This window comes from Lynx rufus, unplaced genomic scaffold, assembly GCF_022079265.1.
Source record: "Lynx rufus isolate CCGP_SWC_20201006 ecotype Redwood Valley unplaced genomic scaffold, mLynRuf1.p SCAF_4, whole genome shotgun sequence".
In the NCBI taxonomy this organism is placed as follows: Eukaryota; Metazoa; Chordata; class Mammalia; order Carnivora; family Felidae; genus Lynx; species Lynx rufus.
Window position 1 is genome coordinate 56946842 of NW_025814856.1, and position 20513 is coordinate 56967354.

Below are 20513 nucleotides of genomic sequence, written 5' to 3' on the forward strand. Positions count from 1 at the left end.
TGATTCATTTGATTTATGTAACTCCTAACTGCAAGTTAGTCTAAACCAAGATGGACACAAGAAGTGCGCTCCATGCATTCATCTCTTTGGCACATTCTTACTGGGAGGTAGAGTGAATTAGCACGAATCTAATTAGTGCTATTGAGAAGCATCATTATTAGTTCAAATGAGCTCGGTCTCAGGCATTCTTCCTAAAGGCAAAACCTCATTACCTAGTTAGTATCAACTAACACGAACATAAGCAATGCAACACACATTCATCTCAAAGGCATATTTTTAATGAGAAGTGGGAGGAATTAGGTTCAACCTGAAGAGGAGTTGGGATAAGAATTCCTGTCAATGCAACAAAATCGGCCTGGGACTCCTTCTAGGTTGTTCGAGCAAACCACCAGTAAACCCAGCAATCCACACTCACACTGTGACACACAGTGACTTTGGGTCCAACTAAGGCATACTACTTAAACAAATCTGTGTTAGTGCAACAAACGCATTCCCATTCTTCTCAAAAGTAACATCTCCCTGTCAGAGCAAACGGAGATGAGCGTGAGCACAGCAACAGCATCCGTCTCCATTCACGTTCTTACCGGGAGGCAGAGCACATTCAAATGAACCCGAGGAGTGTTACTGAAGAGAATCCTAAGTATCAATGAAAACAAACTCCATCCCGCACATCCTCCTCAAAAATAAATCCTTACCGCTCGTTGAAGCAAATCGACTTGTTTGGCTCAAAAGCACATGCTTATGGGGAATCTAAGTGGGAATACGAAAAAAGATACTGTACTAGTGCAGAGTTCAGTGTCAGCCATTCCTTCTTTCTGTAAACGGCCAGGATGATTATCCATCTTAGAATAATGGTTGCGATGAGAGGTCAAGGTGAATCTCCACGTCACATTTAAGGTTAGGACCAGAGAACAAGATCGCTGAACAGGAGCCTGGTCTGTAGAGGAGTGCATCACCCAGGGTCCATAACCAGAGAAGATCTAGGCCATGCGGCACCAGCCAAGGTGGAGTTGTAACTGTGCGCTTCTGAGAATGCTATCTGTAACACACAAATGGAGCCAACAGCAGGCGCGAGGGAAGGAACCAAATGAGGAGCCTGAGACGTGGGAATGTAGAAACGTGTAGCAAAGGAGAATCCTAGAGCTTAGTCAACGGGGGCACTTCTAGAAGCAAAACCTACGCCAACCCTCTGACGTGGCATCTATTCAGTTCCAGCTGGTGACCTAGAATGTTGAACACGGGGCCCCTGCTGCCACATCTTCCTCTCCTGCGAAAAATCAGAAATCCAGAACTATGTGGTATCTAAGTATCAGCAACTATGCCAACCACAACACAGAACAAAAAGAACACAAAGGCTAAGTTACAGTCATACCCACAGGCTGTGCATGGTCCACAGGCAACCAACACTCGGTAGCTGCTCCTCTAAAGGGACAACGTCTTCTCCATTCAGAGTCCCCAGGCCCCATCACTGTGATTTAAAAAAAAAAAAACAACCCAAAACTAGGGATAGGTACTGCACAGCTGGATGTGACAAGGCCTTTCTGCCTCAGAGCACCACATGAGCCCAGTTATGGAGGGCTCTTTAGCTTGATAAAGCACTGGCTATGATTAGCTAACATGGTCTCTACCGAGCCAAGGGTCTAGAAGAAGGAAAAAAGACAGGGCAAAGGCAGATGATCTTTGTTCTTGTTACATTTTATTGGCATCACGTTCATCTCTTTACAGAAGAACTTGGCCCACACCCTAGAATGTAGACCTTTGGAAAAGGGGGAAGTGCTCCGTTAAGCAAGCTACAATGCAGGGGCAGATCCTAGGGAGGGGGCAGAACTGCCAGGGTTCCATACCAAAGAAACAGGTTAATTAATAATGGGCAAGACTGGGAGTCGGTGGGGAAAAGGAGAAAAAGGTTTGCTAACCTAAGGATACCACAACCCTGAAAGGAGCGCCTTCTAGAACAAAGGTAAAATCACTAGGACAGATCTGTTAGGATTTTCCTTTCCCTCTTATCAGTAGGATGCTGATCTATAGGGGATCGAAGTGTGGAAGTGGGGAGGGGAGGAAAAATGAGAATTTTAATTTCTGAAACAACCATTTATCCATTGCACGCACCACTGTATTATGCAAATCAACCTTTTGGAAAATTTAGACACAGAAGGGAACTAGACAGTTTTCCCCCTGGAGAGATGAAAAGCTTTTTGGCTCTTAAGTCTTTGATAAAAGGCGTACATAATTCTTGTGTCTACTGTACAGAATACTGCCTCTAGCTGGATTTCTGAATTCTGAGTTGCTAACACTCTGCAATCCAGACAGGGTTCAACCCTCCATCTTACACGCCTGCATTACAGGACTTAAACACATAATCCAAGAATTTCTTACACTAATTTATACATTTTTAATTGGTTGCATATATTAACATGTACTATAAGATTCTTTTCTAAGAAGCATTACATAATAAATGGATACTGTAAAAAGATCTGATTAGTTAAAAGTAACAAGCATTAACAGATACATACAAAACTCAGCCTTATCAGACTGGGTGTGAGCCTGTAATGAAGCATGGGGCACCAGCCTTCCCAAGTGGTAGCCTTCACAGGAGGGAGGGGTGGGGGTGGGGGTAAAAAGACCACAAGACCGTTAAAAAAATCAGATAACTAATTAGACACAGATTAACTGTAAACAGTTCTCTCTCCCCAGTGGACAAAAAGAATAAGCTTCCGATGCCGACTCCACACCAGAACGATTTCTACAGCTTGCCTGTCCTGGCTGCCATACGAGGGCTGATGTGGTGGGTGGGCAGACCCCGATGGAGTCATCACAGGCCTGGGCTGGAGTCTGTCTGCTTGTGTCAGGTGTAGGTATAGGGGTGTGTGTGTGAGTGTGTGTGTGTGTGTGTGTGTGTGTGTGTGTGTAAGGGTGAGTATGTTTGTTGGGGTTTCTTTTGGCAGCTGGATTTGAGAGATGACTTTATGTTTTGTTTGGAAGAGGAGAAGGGGCTTGTGTTGGAAGGCCTAAGTGTGTTCTTTGTTTGTGAAGGACTCTGTGCTCTGCTCTCACTGCCCCTTCAGCAACTGCAGCTTTCCGCCGAGGCCTTGGCCCGGTCGTTCTTGTCCAGTTTGATGGGTTCGGGGAATTCGTTGTACAGCTCCACCTCTGTTTCCTGGGCAGGGAGAGAGAGAAAGGCCTGTTACTCAGGGTATGGGGAGTTTCTGAGCTCAGCTCTGGCCCTCTTCCACTGGGCACAGTGGGCAGACCTGGCAGTGAACGGAGGGCTCTGGTGGAAGGCATTCAACCCTCTAGGCCCAAACTGGGGGAAGACAGGTTTTGCAATAACTCTGGGACAAGGTGAAGAGAGAAATTCAGCAGGAAGGGCAGCAATCGACACTGAGCATTCAGGACAGAGCTGACTCATGCTCTCCATCATAATCGAAATCTGGTGGCTTGGGGACCACAGCCAGCTCACAGATGCTTTGAGTGGTCCGTATCGTATCATTGCCAACACTTCAGAAGTCAGACTTCAGCATGGGCTGGATCCTGGCAGCTCTTAGCCCTTCCACAAGGCAGGAAGGGGCTGGGGCTGGAGTGCTGGCTGCCCTCTCAGTCCCAAAACATTCCCCTAGGCCCCTATCTGACATTCATTTTTCTGGACTTACGGTCTATTTTCTTTTTCTTTCAAAAGTTAAGAGGGTTTTTGTCTCTAAGTGCTGCGTGCTCAGAAACCAGCTATGGATGAATTTTATCACCAACTGTGGTTGTGAGGTCACAGCAGATGGACTGTGATCAGTTTAGTGTGACTTTCTGCTGAATTAACGAGTATCCAGTGAGGGGCAGTTTTCTACTTCCTGGTGTAGGAAAACAATCTGTCACTTAAACACTGAGCACCTATGTGCCAGCAACTGTTCTAGGATATGGAGATGAAGCAAGCAATGTTTCTAGTCACTAAAAGTTGTCTAGGGAATGAGGGCCTGGGTGGCTCAGTCAGTCGAGCGTCTGACTTCTGCTCAGGTCATGATCTCACAGTTCGTGGTTTTGAGCCCCCTGTCGGGCTCTGAGCTGATAGTGTGGTGCTGGCTTTGGATTCTGTCTTCCTCTCTCTCTGTCCCTCCCCCACTCACACTCTCTCTCAAAAATCAACACGGAAAAAAATTAAAAACAAAGTTTTCTAGGGAAAATTATACTATTCACAATAGCTATAAAAGTAAAAACCCCCAAGAATTCACATTAAAAAAAGTAAAAGGTCTACCGAGGTATACAGAGTGTACAATTCAGTGGTTTTTTAGTGTATTCACAAAGTTGGGCAACCATCACCACTAATTCCACAACATTTTCTTCACCCCATAAGGAAACCCTGCACTCATTAGCAGTCATCCCCCATCCCCATCAGACACCCCTAAGCCTTGGCAACCACTCATCTACATTTTTTTAATTTTCTTTTTTTAATGTTTTATTTATTTTTGAGAGAGAGACAGACAGACAGAGTATGAGCTGGGCAGGGGCAGAGAGAGAGGGAGACAGAATCCACAAAGCAGACTCTAGGCTCTGAGCTGTCAGCACAGAATCCGATGCGGGGCTCGAACCCGTGAACCACGAGATCATGACCTGAGCCGAAGTCGGATGCCCAACCGACTGAGCCACCAAGGTGCCCCTACATTTTTTTTTTTTAAATATATTTATTTTTGAGAGAAAGCATGAGCGGGAGAGGGGCAGAGATGCGGGGATAGAGGATCTGAAGCAGGCTGCGCTGACAGCAGTGACCCCGATGTGGGGCTCAAACCCACAAACCGTGAGATCATGACCTGAGCTGAAGTCGGATGCTAAACTGACTAAGCCACCCATGTGCCCCCATCTACTTTGTCTTAATAGATCCGCCTATTTTGGACACTTCACTTGATGGACGTTTGTTTGTTTCTGCTTTTTGGCTACTATGGCTATTTTGGATGTACATGTTTTCACTCTTCCTGAGTATATACGTAGGAGTGGAGTCAAATGGTAACTCTTGGGGTGCCTGGGTGGCTCAGTCGGTTAAGTGTCTGACTCTTGATTTCGGCTCAGGTCATGATCTCATGGTTCGTTGAGTTTGAGCCCCGTACTGGGCTCCATGCTGACAGTGCAGAGCCTACCTGGGATTCTTTCTTTGCCCCTCCCCTGCTTGCCCACGCTCTCTCTTAAAAATAAATAGACTTAAAAAAAAAAAAGATAACTCTTTATGTGTAACTTTTTTGAAGAACTGCCAGACTGTTTTCCATACTGGCTGCACTATTTTACATTCCCACCAGGAGTGTATTTAATATGAAAGGCAAAGGATCTGAAAAATGATACGGTTTTATTGAAGGATATCACACAAGACCTAAAATAATAGCTGTTATGGACTGCATCTTTGTGTCTCCCCCAAATTCCTACATTGAAATCCTAATCCCCAGTGTGCTAGTATTAGGAATAAGAAATGAAGGTTAAATGAGGCCATAAGGCTGGGGCCCTGATCGGACAGGATTAGTGTGTCCTTGAAGGAAGGGACACCAGAGAGAGGGGGCTCTTGCTTGCTCTAGGTCTTGCTGTCTGTGATCACGTAGGAAAAGCCATGCACCCGAGAACACAGCAGTCAGCAAGTGGGGGAGACAGTCCTTAGCAGAAAGTGAATTTGCTGGCACTATGATTACAAACCTCTGGCTTCCAGAACCAAGAGAAGATAAAAGCCTGCTGTTTTGCCACCTAGTCTATAGTATTTTGTTACAGCATCCAGAGCATACTAATAAGATAGCTGTAATGCGCAATCCCAGTCAGAATCTCAATAAAGTTTTCTACTTGGGTGCGGGGGGGAGAAAAAAGGTGGAACTATAATAAAATTCTCAGCCTAAATGGAAAATGCACCAACATGGCCAAGGAAAAAATACAAACAAGACTGGAGGGGTGGGGGAGTGGGGGGAGACTTGCCTTATCAGAGGTCACATACACTATAAAGGCAGTCAAATCAAGACGGTCCAATGCACAATTGCCAAATGGACTGGAGAGACCCGAAATAGATCCCAGTATACATGAACATTCACCCACATAAAGGTAATGCTTCAATCCACTGGGGAAAGTGGTTTTTTAACAATTTGCAACTAATGTTGGAAATAATTGGCTATCCCTCTTAAAGAGAAAGGTGAGACTCTATTTCCGCCTATAAGCCTAGATGAATTCCAGTTGAATAAGCTAGATATAGAAAACTTAGAAATTTGGGGGCGCCTGGGTGGCGCAGTCGGTTAAGCGTCCGACTTCAGCCAGGTCACGATCTCGCGGTCCGTGAGTTCGAGCCCTGCGTCGGGCTCTGGGCTGATGGCTCAGAGCCTGGAGCCTGTTTCCGATTCTGTGTCTCCCTCTCTCTCTGCCCCTCCCCCGTTCGTGCTCTGTCTCTCTCTGTCCCAAAAATAAAATAAAACGTTGAAAAAAAAAAAAAGAAAACCTAGAAATTTAATTTTTTTTTTTTTCAACGTTTATTTATTTTTGGGACAGAGAGAGACAGAGCACGAATGGGGGAGGGGCAGAGAGAGAGGGAGACACAGAACCGGAAACAGGCTCCAGGCTCTGAGCCATCAGCCCAGAGCCCGACGCGGGGCTCGAACTCACGGACCGCGAGATCGTGACCTGACTGAAGTCGGACGCTTAACCGACTGCGCCACCCAGGCGCCCCGAAAACCTAGAAATTTAAAATGACATACCTGTCTTAAAAAATTACTCTTTTCCTATGGCCCAGGGATAAAGCATAAGTGGAAAAGTCACATGCGATGCAGGTGAAGTTAATTCCTGTTCACAGAGTGCTCATGATCAGCGACAGGTGCCCAGGCCCCAGTGCCGCACAGCGGTGGCCTACAGGACAGGGAACCCCCAGACTGGCGGCACAGCAGCAGACCTACAGATGGTGCCGACTGCTCGCTGGTCAGCAGGTAAGAGAAAGGGCTGAAGCACTGCTGCCTTCGAGGAAAACGTTCTGGCAGCATCTTTTACTATTAATTATTTTTTAGAGTTTATTTTGAGAGAGAGAGCGAGCACGCACGTGCAAGCAGGGAAGGGGCAGAGAGAATCCCAAGCAGGCCTCCTGCTATCAGCTTAGAGCCCGATGCGGGGCTCGAACTCACAAACCGTGAGATCATGACCTGACCCGAAACCAGGAATCAGGACGCTTAACCGACTGAGCCACCCAGGTGTCCCTGGCACCATCTTTTAAAAGCACACATACCTTTCAATCTAACAATCTTACTCCTGAGAGGCTAGCATGTAGGAACAAAAAAGCATTATAATAAGGCTACAGAGACAGCAATATTCAGAGAGAAAAACTGACAGTGATGCCAGTCAACAGGGAACTGGTTGAAGGCAACTCCCCATACCTGTTTAGATTCGCATGCAAGTATCAGGAACATTAGGGAAAACATAGCAGGCTATTATTGACCTAGGTGCGAAGGTGGGTTAGAGGAAGCGGAAGAGAGGGAGGCCTAGGCCTCAGGCCTGCACCCTGTTATCCACGTTTCTCAACAGGGGCTATCCTGGCCTTCTGGGTCGATCAATTCTTCGTCAGGCAAGACCGTCCCCTTTCATCACGGAACCCTCAGTGCAGCCTCCAGTTGTTCCAGAATGGGAACAACCCATTCCAGTTACCTCCCTGCCCACAGGTCCAGATGCCCCATCCTGCTGAGAACTGCTGCATTCTAGAAACCTGGTTTCCTGGAGCTGGCAGAACCTGCCTTGCCCCTCACAGCCACCATGTGCTTCCTCAAATGTTCTCTGAGCCCTCTGGCAGGCGCCTCACCTCTGACACTCACTCCCCCCCTAAGTCTGACTATCACAGATGACGGACGATGCCTCATGATGTCCCTTAACTCACTGGCCCTAACGGAGCCACTCAATCAAAAGAGCCTTCAACTCCCACATGCCAACAAGAAGTAACTGTTTGTTTTCTGGAAACAGCTGAGTAAACAACATTAAGAAAGAAATTCTCATTCAAGGAATACATTTCCTCGAGTTTCTGGGTAAGCTTTCCTTCTGGTGATCAAATATAACCATTTATGAGGATGACAGGAGTGACCCCATCTCATTCAATCTTAACCATCCTGCAAAGCAAGTATTCTCTTTTTATGAGGGGATGGAAGTTCAGAGATGAAACACACACACACACACACACACACACACACACACACACACCACCACTAAATTTAATGATGCGTAGCAAACCTGGGATTTGAATTCCAATTGATGCTCTCCTCCAATGGAAGGAGCAATGTGGCCAGGGGCCTCCTAGCGGTCTGATCTCCTAACAGCATGAGGGAGAATAAGCACATACCCGTAAGGGTGGCCCTCAGCCTGTCTTCACTGCCCGTGTCCTACAGAGGTGGAATTTCTGGGAGCTTTAGCAAAATGCCTCATTACCTTCCCAGATAAACACATGGGGTTTTCTGGCTACACGGACAAAAGAGCTAGGAAAGAAGATTACGGACAAGGAAGCCAGGCAGGGGCTGGGTTGATGGTCAGTCAGCAGAGGGAGCCAGATAGCTGCTGGAGACCCACCTGTTTAAGTGCATTCCGTGCAATCGTCTGGAACGCCTGCTCCACGTTGATGGCCTCCTTGGCACTGGTCTCGAAGTAGGGAATGTTGTTTTTGCTGTAGCACCAGGCCTGTGCCCGCTTTGTGGCCACCTGGAAGAGGAAGCAGGGTGTATGTGTGCTCCTAATCTAGCACGGCCTCAACCTTCTCTAGAAGGATCATGGTCCCTAGTCTATAGGTAGCATAGGTGAGGGAGCAGACCTAGGGGGTGAGGGTGTGCAGGGACACAGCTGCAGACCTGTCCAAGGTCACCCTGCTGGCTCTGCATAACACAGCTAGACCTCAAACCCAAAGCCCATTCTATAATCCATAGTTTCTGACCCTTAGCTACACTTAAAAGGAGTAAGCAGCCAGCCCAAGAAGTATTGAATCATTTCTCCTAGGACCTCAGAGGTCCCAGCCCAGGAAATGCCTGGCAGCTTGGTCTCTAAGGTTCACTGTCCCTTACCCATTACTGCTCATATTAAACCACCTGTGTCATAATCTTGTGTCACAGAATCCTGCTGCTCTCACCAGCACCCCTACCCTCTCCTACCCCAATTCCTTCCCCGAGCCTTAGCCTATTTTCAGGCATGAGGGGACTGTCACTTAGAAAAGGGAGAAAATGAGATCAATGGCCAGAAATAAACCTAGTTATAATTAAGAGTCTATGTTCCCAAGAGAAATGCTATTTGAAAGTGAACCAGAGCAATTTTACTCAAAGCCCAAAGCGCAATCTTTTGCACACATGGAGATCCAGGCAGGCCCCCGAGGTGCAGGAGAGCAGAATTACAAAATCTAATCCCTTCCTTTCAAGTGCAGAAGAAGAACTGAGGCTCAGAAGGCAAAGGCAATGGTCTAAAGTCACAGCCGGTCAGGGGCAGCGTGGGGATTTAAACCAGGTCTCCTGAGCCCTGGTCCTCAAAGGCAGCTGGCCAAAAGGTAGTTCACATTCCCACATACACCTTTCTAGAGCCATTCTGAGTGTAGCAAAGAACCCTCCAAACCACAAGGCACCGTGGAAGCCAGTGCCTCTCACAGGAGGGGAAAATAACAACGGGCCCATAGAAAGCCACCATTTTCCAAGCTCTTCCTGGGTGCCAGGCTTTCAGGTGCAGCGTCACCTGATCCCAGAGTATTCTTGTTACAGGAGTCAACGTTCAGACTCCAAGAAGTATTCCCAAATTAAAAGTGCATGAGCCAGGCTTTAAATGCAAGTCTGCTTTTAAATCCCAAAGACCAAAATGCAGACTGCAACCCAGCCTCAAGTCCAATTATTTCATGGGGACCAAAAGTGATGGACTTGCTACTTTGCTGGCATAATCTCAAAGGGAAAACCACTGCAGACTTTCACTGTCCCTGTGTTGCCACAGAGAAAGCAAAACTGGTATGCCATTACTCGGTTAGGAAGCAAGGCTTTATTCCAAGGGCTGGATGGGTAATTAGTTATCTCTCCCCTCTCCCCCAGTATGGGGCACGCACACACACACACACACACACACACACACACACACACACACACACACAGTTATACTGGGTATTGGTCCTTAAGGCACGTGGCTTTTTACTAATCAAAACTAAAAACAGTAGCCATCTGAAACTTAGCTGCTACTTTTAAAAGAAGGCCCAGCAGCCACGACCTAAATGAGGGTAGATTCGTAAGCCTCCACATTTTCGACTGTCACTACCTTTGGCACTTACTTGTCTGTTTTCGAGGTCAATCTTGTTTCCCAACACCACGAAGGGGAAGTTTTCAGGATCCCGGGGACTGGCCTGGATGAGAAACTCATCTCTCCAGCTATCAAGGGTTTTGAATGTGTTGGGGGCAGTGACGTCAAATACCAGAACGCAGCAGTCTGCGCCTCTGTAGAAGGCCACACCAAGGGACTGGAACCGTTCCTGTCCTGCTGTGTCCCAGATCTGCGAGAGACAAAACATTATTCCTTGGGGAACACGGCTGTAGGAGTGGGGGACACCAGAGGAAAACGAGCTGGATCACGGAGACACTCAGAGACAAGTGACTTCAGAACCAGAGTATCCAGAAGAGCCCTGACAGACAGCATGCGTGAGTGCACGTGTCTGTGAGGGGTGACACTGAGTCCGAACTCTGTTAGAAAATGTCTTTACCTTGATCCAGGTGGTAGTCACACGAACAGATATTTATGTGAAATTCATGATGTAAACTTAAGGTTTATGTACTCTGGGGACTTTTTGGGGGTGACAGAATTACAGGGAGGTGATTACTCACTGAATTGTATATTTAAATTTACACATTTTACTGTCTATCAAGCTTACCTTAAAAAAATGAGCATGTTTAATTTATACTATAACTCACTTAAAAACAAAAAAAGCAAACAAAAACCCCTGACAGAGAGAGATGAAGGGAAAGACAGACAACAAGAACATACTCTAGAATATAGGTGAAAGCCGGCTTTCAATCTGAACACCATGTACTACTGACCAGCTCAAAGAACTTCACGCCGTTCATTGCCTTGCTAGGTTTGAGAGCGAAGATGGATTCCCTCGCTGCCCTAGATTCCTAACAAGGCCACCCTGATCAGCCTGGAGAGATGACAGGTGTTATGAGAAATGGTCCCACACCCCCCAGCCAGTCACCAGGTTTAAGAAAGTGGCTGGGTCAGAAGCAGCATACTATTACTTCCAGCTGACACGGGTCTCCCCCCCACTACTGGATTCACTGTCGGCAGGGAACCCGCTCAGCTTCAGAACACAAGAACTTGGACCATCCTTACAACCCAGATACATACCAGCTTTACGTCCACATCACCGGCCAACCACCCCAAAGGCCCAGGGTTTGAACCCAAATGGGGTGTGGATTGGACCACTATGGTTTTATCTCCAGAACCAGATTCTGCAGAAAGATGGTTGAGCTCCTCTGTGAAGCCCTTCTCAGGCAGCCAGTCCTGCCTCACTCCAGGTGATCTGGAACACCTGGGCAACATGTCAAGTGTCCCTAGGCCAGACAAAGATTGAGCTCCCAGTTCAGGGAAGAAGAGCACCATACAAGACGAGGGTAGGATGCCTGGTTAGGATGACTTAGGTGCGAGGCTGAAGGGCAGTAGAAACAAACCCAAAGCCTATTAGTCTAACTGCCTCTCATCAGAGTTGGAGGACTAAATGCTGCCCCACCCCCAAGACAACAAGCTAAGTACACACATGTAGACACGACATGATCTCTAGTGTCACTGGATCCCCAGCAGAGGGGCTGTTGGTGAGGTCTGATTTTGTGCTTTTCGGGTTTCCCAACACCTACACTGAATGTGCGTCTCTGAGTGAAAAAATGAACCCTTTCTCGTAAGAGAGAGACTGGGACGAAGGGGGACTCAAGAGCTTGGTCACACAATAAGGAAAGTAGAAACAGACAACTATTCCTATAAAGAGAAAATAAGAAAACAAGATTTAAAACCAGAATTTTAATCTAGGCTTGTACCAAAAAAAAAAAAAAAAAAAAAAAAATTCCATTAGAGAAGTAAGTAACATTGTTCTTATGTAAACATCTGGGTAAGTAAAGCCAAAAGAGCCCTCCAAACACTTGGCACACACTGCCCCACGAGACCATTACTCTAGGTGTCCGTGCTGTGGGGTTTTATGTAGCTGAAATCCTCCCCCACACGTCACTCCTCTCTGCCCTGTGAAACACTGCAGCACTTTCTCTGACAGCGACTCACACCTTTATGGATGCCCAACAAACTCAGCGAACAACTTCATTCTTGTTAAAAAAAGCAAAACAAAAAAAAACACCCCGGCTGCCAATTTTCTGTACTTGTAACTCAGTAATGAATGCTAACATACAGAGCCTCTTCTGTATTTCAGGTGCTTGTTTAGGACAGAATCCCAACAGGAGAATTACATAAGAACTCTACCACTTTTGGGTGGAACCAAATGGGTATTTGGAACTCAAATACACAGAGAAGGCAAAGGAAGGGGTTGTTAAAAAGAAAAGCTGAAAAGCTGGGGAGTTATTCTTAGCAACTTTCAAAAATTTATCTTCAAACCTAGAAAAGTATAGTCCTATAACTGTGGTCTTTAAAACTTTTTAGTATTTTAACTGAAATATTTTGTTTTCTACATTCAAAACACACCCATATAACTACCTGCTACTTGAATGTGACAAATATTAACACTGACACCTTCATGTCAGTTATTTACTATTTTTTTATTGTCTAGTTTTATTTAAATTTTAGTCATTTAAAAAATTATTTATTTTTTCTAAGTTTATTTATTTTGAGAGAGAGAGCGAGCAGGGGAGGGGCAGAGAGAGGGGGAGAGAGGGAGGGAGGGAGGGAGGGAGAGGGAGAGGGAGAGGGAGAGAGAGAGAGAGAGAGAGAGAGAATCCAAAGCAGGCTTTGCACCACCATCAGTGCAGAGCCCAACAGGGGGCTCAAACTCATGAACCTCGAAATCATGACCTGAGCTGAAATCAAGAGTCAGATGTTTAAACTGAGCCACCCAGCCCCCTACCCCATCCCCCCTTTTAAAAGGAAACAGAGTTAACCCTTCCTCACAGCATTCCCTTTCCTCCCTCCCCAGAAGTAAATGGTTCCTGAAGAACTTTTTAGACAAATGGTATTATCCTATACATCTTTTTTTGCAATTTGCTTTTTTTTCCCTTTTCCAAAAGTTAATGGTTATATAGCATTCCACTTTCTTAATATACATCCTTTATTCCCTGGTCATCTGAACTGTTTGCAGTTTTTCAAAAAAGCTGCAATGAGCATTTTTCCTAGGCTTCTCTTCTTGTGCCAAGAGGTAAATTTCTCTAGGCTACCTGCCTAGACAGAGAATTGCGCGTGTTCAACAATGGAAAGCAAAATGGTAGTCTCTATTAAAAAGAGCTAATATCCCACCAACAGCTTGAGAATATTCTGCTTCCCTATATTCCTGCCCAAACTTGATTTTGTCAGCCTTTTTTTCCATGTCTGCACATTAAAAAAAAAAATTTATTTGGAGAGAAAGCCACATGTACATGCATGCAAGCAGGGAAGAACAGAGAGGGAGAGTGACAGAATCTCAAGCAGGCTCTGCAAACCCACAAACCGCGAGATCATGACCTGAGCTGAAACCAAGGGTCGGATGCTTAACTGAATGAGCCACCCAGGTGTCCCTTCATGTGTACATATTTATAGTAACACACTTTATTAACTTAAAATTTTTAAAAATGTTTATTTTTGAGAGACAGACACACAATGTGGGCAAGGGACAGAGGAAAACAGAGGATCTGAAGTAGGCTCTATACTGACACCAGCGAGCCTGATGCAGGGCTCAAACTCACCAACTGTGAGATCATGACCTGAGCTGAAGTCAGACACTCAACTGACTCGAGTCTGGGTCGCCCCATGCTTTAACTTTAAATTACAATGTAACAAATTACTGTTAAAATACAATAAAGAATATCTGGGTAGTACATCTGAATCACTTTAAAGAACTCTATCTACATCAAGAGAGATCTATATAAAATGAGGAATATATTAGAATTAAAAGGCTATCTAGTTTGTATTTTTCTTAAAATGTATATAAACTCTCACTTGCAACTCAGTGACTTTAATAATATGTCTGAATATTTATTTTCTACATGATGGACTCCTTGTTTAAAATGTTATGGTAAAGGGGCTCCTGGGTGGCTCTGTCGGTTAAGCATCCAACTCTTGGTTTCAGCCCAGGTCATGATCTCACAGTTTGCGAGCAAGTCCCAAAGCACTGTGTAGGACTCTGAGCTGACAGCATGGAGCCTGCTGAGGATTCTCTCTCCCTGTCCCCCTCTCGTGTTCTCTCTCACTCAAAAATGAATAAGTTAAAAAAAAAAGTTACAGTATGACATTCTTTTAGTCCTATGGACGGTAAATAGAATATGTTACTGTTTACCATTAACAATTTCAATTATTATTTTTTAATGTTTTTATTTATTTTTGAGACAAAGAGAGACCAAGCATGAACAGGGGAGGGGAAGAGAGAGAGGGAGACACAGAATCCAAAGCAGGCTCCAGGCCCTGAGCTGTCAGCACAGAGCCTGACGCGGGGCTTGAACCCACAGACTGTGAGATCATGACCTGAGCTGAAGTCAGACGCTTAACCGACTGAGCCACCCAGGTGCCCCATTTTTTTTAAGTTATTTTTTTAATGTTTTAATTTATACCATTAACAATTTCAGATAATACTTTATATTGAAATAAGACACTTTTCTTCCCATCCCCATGATTTACTTATTTTTTAACCAGAAGTTTGTTCCTTCACCTTGACCTGTTTCTCCCACTTCCCACCCTCCCTCCCCTCTGGTGGCCACCGGTTTGTTCTGTGTATTTATGAGTCTGTTTTTGTTTATTCATTTGTTTTTTTCAGATTCCACAGACAAGTGAAATATGGTATTTGTCTTTGATTTATTTCACTTAGCATAGGCCCATCCATGGTGTTGCAAATGGCAAGATCTCATTCCTTTTTTATTGCGAGTAACATTCCATTGTATGTATACGCGTCTTGTCTATTCATTCATCTGTGGATGGACACTTGGGCTGCTTCCATATGAAATAAAACACTCACTGAATATTATAATTTTACTTCAAATCTAATTTTAGTTCCAGAGAAGGCAGTACTATCTTAAAGGCTTGGACAAGGTTTTCTTTTTCTCTTACTCCAGGAAGATCACTTAACAGCAAACACTTGAGGGTTTTACTTAAGTGATGGAGAGAAATGATGCCTTTGTCTGTGATAGCCCCACACAGAATTGTTTCCATTTCCAACACACTTTGTCGTAAATTTTTAAGTTTACAAAGTCTCAACAATGATCCTCAATATAATGACACGTGCATGACCTTATGTTTCTAGCATGCTGTTAGTGCTCCATGGGACCAAACCCGATGCTCAGGATTTAAGAGCCGGTGCATCAACTGCCTGAATCCTGTCTGTCTAGGGAGCCTGCTGAGAGGTCGTTATAGTCCTTCTGCCAACTCTCCTGGCCACGGCAGTGCAGAATGGCCCCACCGCACAGTAGCCACATGGATGCTGTCCCTTCAGGGTTGACATCCACTTTATTCAACCAGGCCCAGAAGTATCTGGAGTCACAGGACCACGGGAGTTTCTTTAAGCCACACAACTGCTGGCAAGTTTTTCCCAAAGGCATCATTTGATAGCATCGGAGAAGCGGAGGGTGTAAGGAAGAGGAGGTGTTCCCTGCACCTACAGTGGTCCAGCCTGCCCTGTCGCCTTTTTAAATTTGCAATTCCCTGCAGTTAAGCCATTGGAATTAAAGGCTTCTTCTCATAATTGCCTGCTGATGTCTTTTGTCCAGTTATCCAGTGGGTTGTCTGTTGACTGGATACTATGATGCATTATTAACATTTTCTTCTGGTCTGTGGTTTGTTTTTGTCATTAGGGAGTCTTATTATTCAAATGTTTACTTTTTTTTTTTCCTTTCTTTCTTTTTAAAAATATGGAACGCTTCACGAATTTGTGTGTCATCCTTGCGCAGGGGCCATGCTAATCTTCTCTGTATCGTTCCAATTTCAGTATATGTGCTGCCGAAGCGAGCACTCAAATGTTTACTTTAATGTAGTTTTACTGTCAATCCTTTAGGATTTTCGCTTTCTCTATTTTAAACACCAAAGGTTAAAAAAATTTTTTTTTTACTTTTAAAGTTTTCATTTTGTATTTTTTTCATTCAGGTCTTGAACCCTCCCTCTTGGTTACTCCTCCTCATTTAAAGGGAAAACCACTGGGGCGCCTGGGTGGCGCAGTCGGTTAAGCATCCGACTTCAGCCAGGTCACGATCTCGCGGTCCGTGAGTTCGAGCCCCGTGTCGGGCTCTGGGCTGATGGCTCAGAGCCTGGAGCCTGTTTCCGATTCTGTGTCTCCCTCTCTCTCTCTGCCCCTCCCCCATTCATGCTCTGTCTCTCTCTGTCCCAAAAATAAATAAACGTTGAAAAAAAAAATTAAAAAATAAATAAAGGGAAAACCACTGGCCCGTCCCATTTACTGTGTAACTCCACTTTGCTAGTCTTCTAGAAGCCACCTCTCTACTCAGTGTCCAGCTGGGGGTGGCTTGTTTGTGTGCTCTCTGTTCCCTTGATCTGTCTCTGACAATATCACAGTTTAAATTGCTATGGATTCAGAGTAAGTTACCTTTAAATTTTTCATGCATACTTGATTCCATCTAATGTTTACTACTGACTGATTTCTAGCTTCTTCCTGAACCATATAAGGAATTTAAAAAACCCACAGCAGTCACTAATCTTCCTCCACACATTAAATTACAGAGGTCCAATCCTGGTTTTCTATGATAGTTTAGAAGTTACATACTCTTACTATTACGGTCATAATTCTAACAATAAATACATGTATACAATTAAAGTTGACCTCAATTTATCTTCCTAACCTTTCCAAATGAAATCACTTTCCTTCTGTCTGAAGTACATCTTTTAGAATTTTCACCGTGGAACTTAAGGATATATGCTTTCATTCTTAGTATTTTTAGTAGAGACAGAATACTATGGTCAAGGTTTCTTTCAGAATATATTCCACTGCCTGGTGATCTCCACGGTTACTGTTTGGAGTCAACAGCCTCATTTTTGCTCCTTTTCAAGATCATCTTTTTTCTCTGGATGCTTTCAAGTTTGTCTTTTTTTTTTTTTTTTTTTTTTTGGAGAGAGAGAACGACCAAGTGCACGCAGGGGAGGGGGGCAGGAGAGGGAGGGAGAGAATCCTAGCAGGCTCCATGCTCAGCATGAAGCCCAATGTGGGGCTCGATCTCACAACGGTGAGATCATGACCTGAGCCAAAATCTAGAGCCACCCAGGCGCCCCTTTTTTTTTTTTTTTTTTTGTAATTTCATTATGATTCATCGAGATTTCTTTTTTATTTATCCATCTTGGAGTTCGGGCTTCCTCAATCTGTGGATTGGTGCCACATCAGTTCTAGCAAATTCTCAGCAAATATTATCTTTGATCTTTGTTTTGAGATTGATTAAAAGGAAGTCTGACCTATCTATTGAATCCTGTTTGTACCTCTCTTTCCTACCATTCTTCATTTCAGCTCTCTTCTAGCATACTGATCTGTTGCTAAAAACATTCTCAGATTTCCACCTTTTGGTTATTGTATTTTCTTTTTATAAATTCTATTAACTTACACACTTATTTAGTTTCTTCTCTCCAGATATCTAAGATTGTCTTATTTCTCTGAAATATAAAAACCACTCTGAAAGATCAGGGAACTTTCCATTGGTTCTTGTCTTGTTTTCTTATTCGGATCATCTTATTGCATGTTGCTAAAAGCCCGTGAAAAATATGTGAGGATTCTTCAAGATCTACCTTGATGATGCCTTTGTCCAGAGATGATGTCTCTCATTTACTTCTAGTCTTTCAAGCTGCCTGCAACAGCATGAGGGCCAGCTTTTCCTTTCAACCTTTCAGGAACACGTTCTCTGGGGCACCTCGGTGGCTCAGTCGATTAAGTGTCTGACTTCAGCTGAAGTCATATCTCATCGTTCATGAGTTTGAGCCCCGCACTGGGCTCTGTGCTGACAGCTCAGAGCCTGGAACCTGCTTCGGATTCTGTGTCTCCCTCTCTCTGCCCACCCTCCCCCCCCACCCCTGCTCGCACTCTCTCAAAAATAAATATTAAAAAAAAAAAGGAACACGTTCTCTTTCCCACTGTTTCCAGACTCCAGTGACCAGTGGTTCTTCAGATGGTGTTCACTCCAGTAGTGCAGCAGTATAGGGTGCAAGCTTAGTATGGTATGTGGGCTCTATTATAATGGCCTCAAACCCAGGAGGACCTGGGGTCTGACTTCTGAATCAGCCCACATCGCCGTCAAAACCACAGCTTGGTCCTATAGCTCTGTTTCTCCTAGGTACGGGATGCAGCTTTTAGTCTGGCTGGTACACATGTGGAATCCTCGGGTGCTACTTTACTCTAGTACCCTGAAGCTATTCTGTTCCCTTCTGCCTTCTATGGTCTCTGAGAACTCCTCTAACTGTTGTTAAGTAATCAGTCTCTTCTCTTCAGAGACAGACTTTGCTTGTTGGTGTTCTGCAGTTTTGAGTTTCCCAGGTAATTTGCTCAGTTCTTACAGCTTACTGTTTTCTTCAGGTGTCTTTAACCTGCAGTTTAACTGTTCGTTTGGCTTATTTCAATGACCATCTTTTCACTTCTTGAAGTTCTATGTTTTCCATATCCTCATTTTTTATAGTGTCCTTTTTCTCTATGGTTTCTATTCCCTTTCTAAAAATCTCTAGTCATTGTGAACATCTTTTGTGGTACGTTATTTCCTCATGTGGCTATGAGCTCACCTTCTGTTCTGAGGTTGCAAGTCTTCCTATAAAATGGTCTCGACTCTGCTTGTGTCAGGAGTGGCAGGGGTTTATAGGTTTATGTCAAATTCTTTAACATTTCTGTACCATGTAGAGTATAAGCTCAGAACCCACACATGAGCATAGTGGGACTGAGCGTCTCCAACAAGAAGGCAAAGAGGCAAAAGCCCCAAGCTTTTACTTCATGCATGAGCTCTGCCACTTCACTGGATTAAGGCATTTGTTCCTGTTTCCACATCTTTCCAAGGTCCTATGTGAGTGGGAGTCTCTCTCCCTCCCTCTCTCTTTCTCTCCAAGGGGATTCCTAGTTCCAGCTTTCCCACCTTTTGTAGTCACTTCTCTTGCCCATGGTGAGTGATAAAACTCTAGTCCTGGTTATAAAGTTGCTTTTAAAGCATCATGACAGAAGCCCCTGGGCTTATCACTAGTTCTCAGTTCCATCTTCTTTCCTGTAATCTGGAAATTACCTTTTCTCTCAAGCTTGGCCTTTAAAACTTTAGTCTGAGCCTGGGTGGCTCAGTTGGTTAAATATCCAACTTTTGATTTTAGCTCAGACCATGATCTCATGGTTCTTGAGTTTGAGCCCCACACTAGGCTTCGGGCTGTCAGCTTGGCAATCTGCTTGGGATTCTCTCCCTCACCCTCTCTGCCCCTCCCCGGCTCACATACATATGTGAGCGTGTGCACTCTGTCAAATAAAACTTAGAACTTAAAAAAAACTTTAGTTGTATTTTAAACATCTCTATGTGTATGTGTGAGGAAGGTGGGGAGGGGAAATCCATATTAACTGCATCCTGGAGGTGTGAGTCAAGGAAGTGTCAAGAGTCTTTATTCTCTGGAAGCACGTCACAGCTTGAGGTCAATGTGCATAAAAACCATCTGTAACGCCTGGATCATTCAAACATTTCAGCAAACTTGGCATTTGCTAGGACTACAGTGGGATAAGAACTATATTTGTCTCAAGAGGCCTGAGTCTGCCAAGGGCATCATTTAATATAAGAAGAAATAACTGCTGTGGAGGTAGGAATTTGAAAATACAACACCTGGGCTAAAGGTTGGAGACCTGGGGATGGGCTGAGATGGGACAAAGGGGCTGGGCTGGAAGCAGACATGTGCAAGGACAGGGTTGTAAGAGCAGCACATGGTTTGGAAGAGCTGGCAAAAGACAAAAAAGCCAGAACGCAAAGGCTTTCCAAAGGCCATGTGAAAGAACCCGTATTTTATCCTAACTGTTGCAAGAGAAGCCCTTGAAAGATTAAGGTGATACATGCAAAAGCCAGGCTGGCTTAAAAGAAACTCAACTTTGGTGGCTACAGGCAGGACAGATGAAAAGAAGCCAGAAAAACAGGGAACTACATTAATAGCTACTGTAAGAACCTAGGAGAGACCCAAAGATGTTCTGGCCTAAAAAACTATGCAAGGATATTAAAAAAGGCATGAGTTAGACATTTTGGAGACACAATAAGACAGAGGACTGTGTTTTCAAATTCAGCAAAAACAAAAACAAAAACAAAACCCCAAAACAGAAGTCCAATGAAATTTGAACTTTTTTGGAACGACAATGAAAAATTTCTAGTATGTCTCATGCAATATACGGTCATACTTGATGTCCTGTATTTTCTCGGCAATACCACCTGTGGAAA

At 44.5% G+C, this 20513-nt stretch overlaps 1 protein-coding gene, 1 non-coding gene and 1 pseudogene across 2 annotated transcripts in view; all 3 read right to left on the reverse strand.

Annotated features, from left to right (window-relative positions):
* Positions 1-1679: 1679 nt before the first annotated feature.
* Positions 1680-20513, reverse strand: part of RAB7A (RAB7A, member RAS oncogene family) — a 70651-nt gene continuing 51817 nt past the window's right edge. Inside the window, exons 4-6 of the mRNA XM_047097105.1 lie at positions 10253-10471; positions 8536-8664; positions 1680-3157 (exon numbers count right to left, since the gene is read on the reverse strand). Coding sequence (XP_046953061.1) covers positions 3062-3157; positions 8536-8664; positions 10253-10471 — 444 coding nt within the window. The 3' untranslated portion in view covers positions 1680-3061. The remainder of the gene's footprint in view (positions 3158-8535; positions 8665-10252; positions 10472-20513) is intronic.
* Positions 15049-16348, reverse strand: LOC124524717 (ATP synthase subunit s, mitochondrial-like; annotated as a pseudogene).
* On the reverse strand, positions 15990-16096 carry LOC124525296 (U6 spliceosomal RNA). The gene has a single exon (XR_006965481.1). It is a non-coding gene; the product is annotated as a U6 spliceosomal RNA (small nuclear RNA).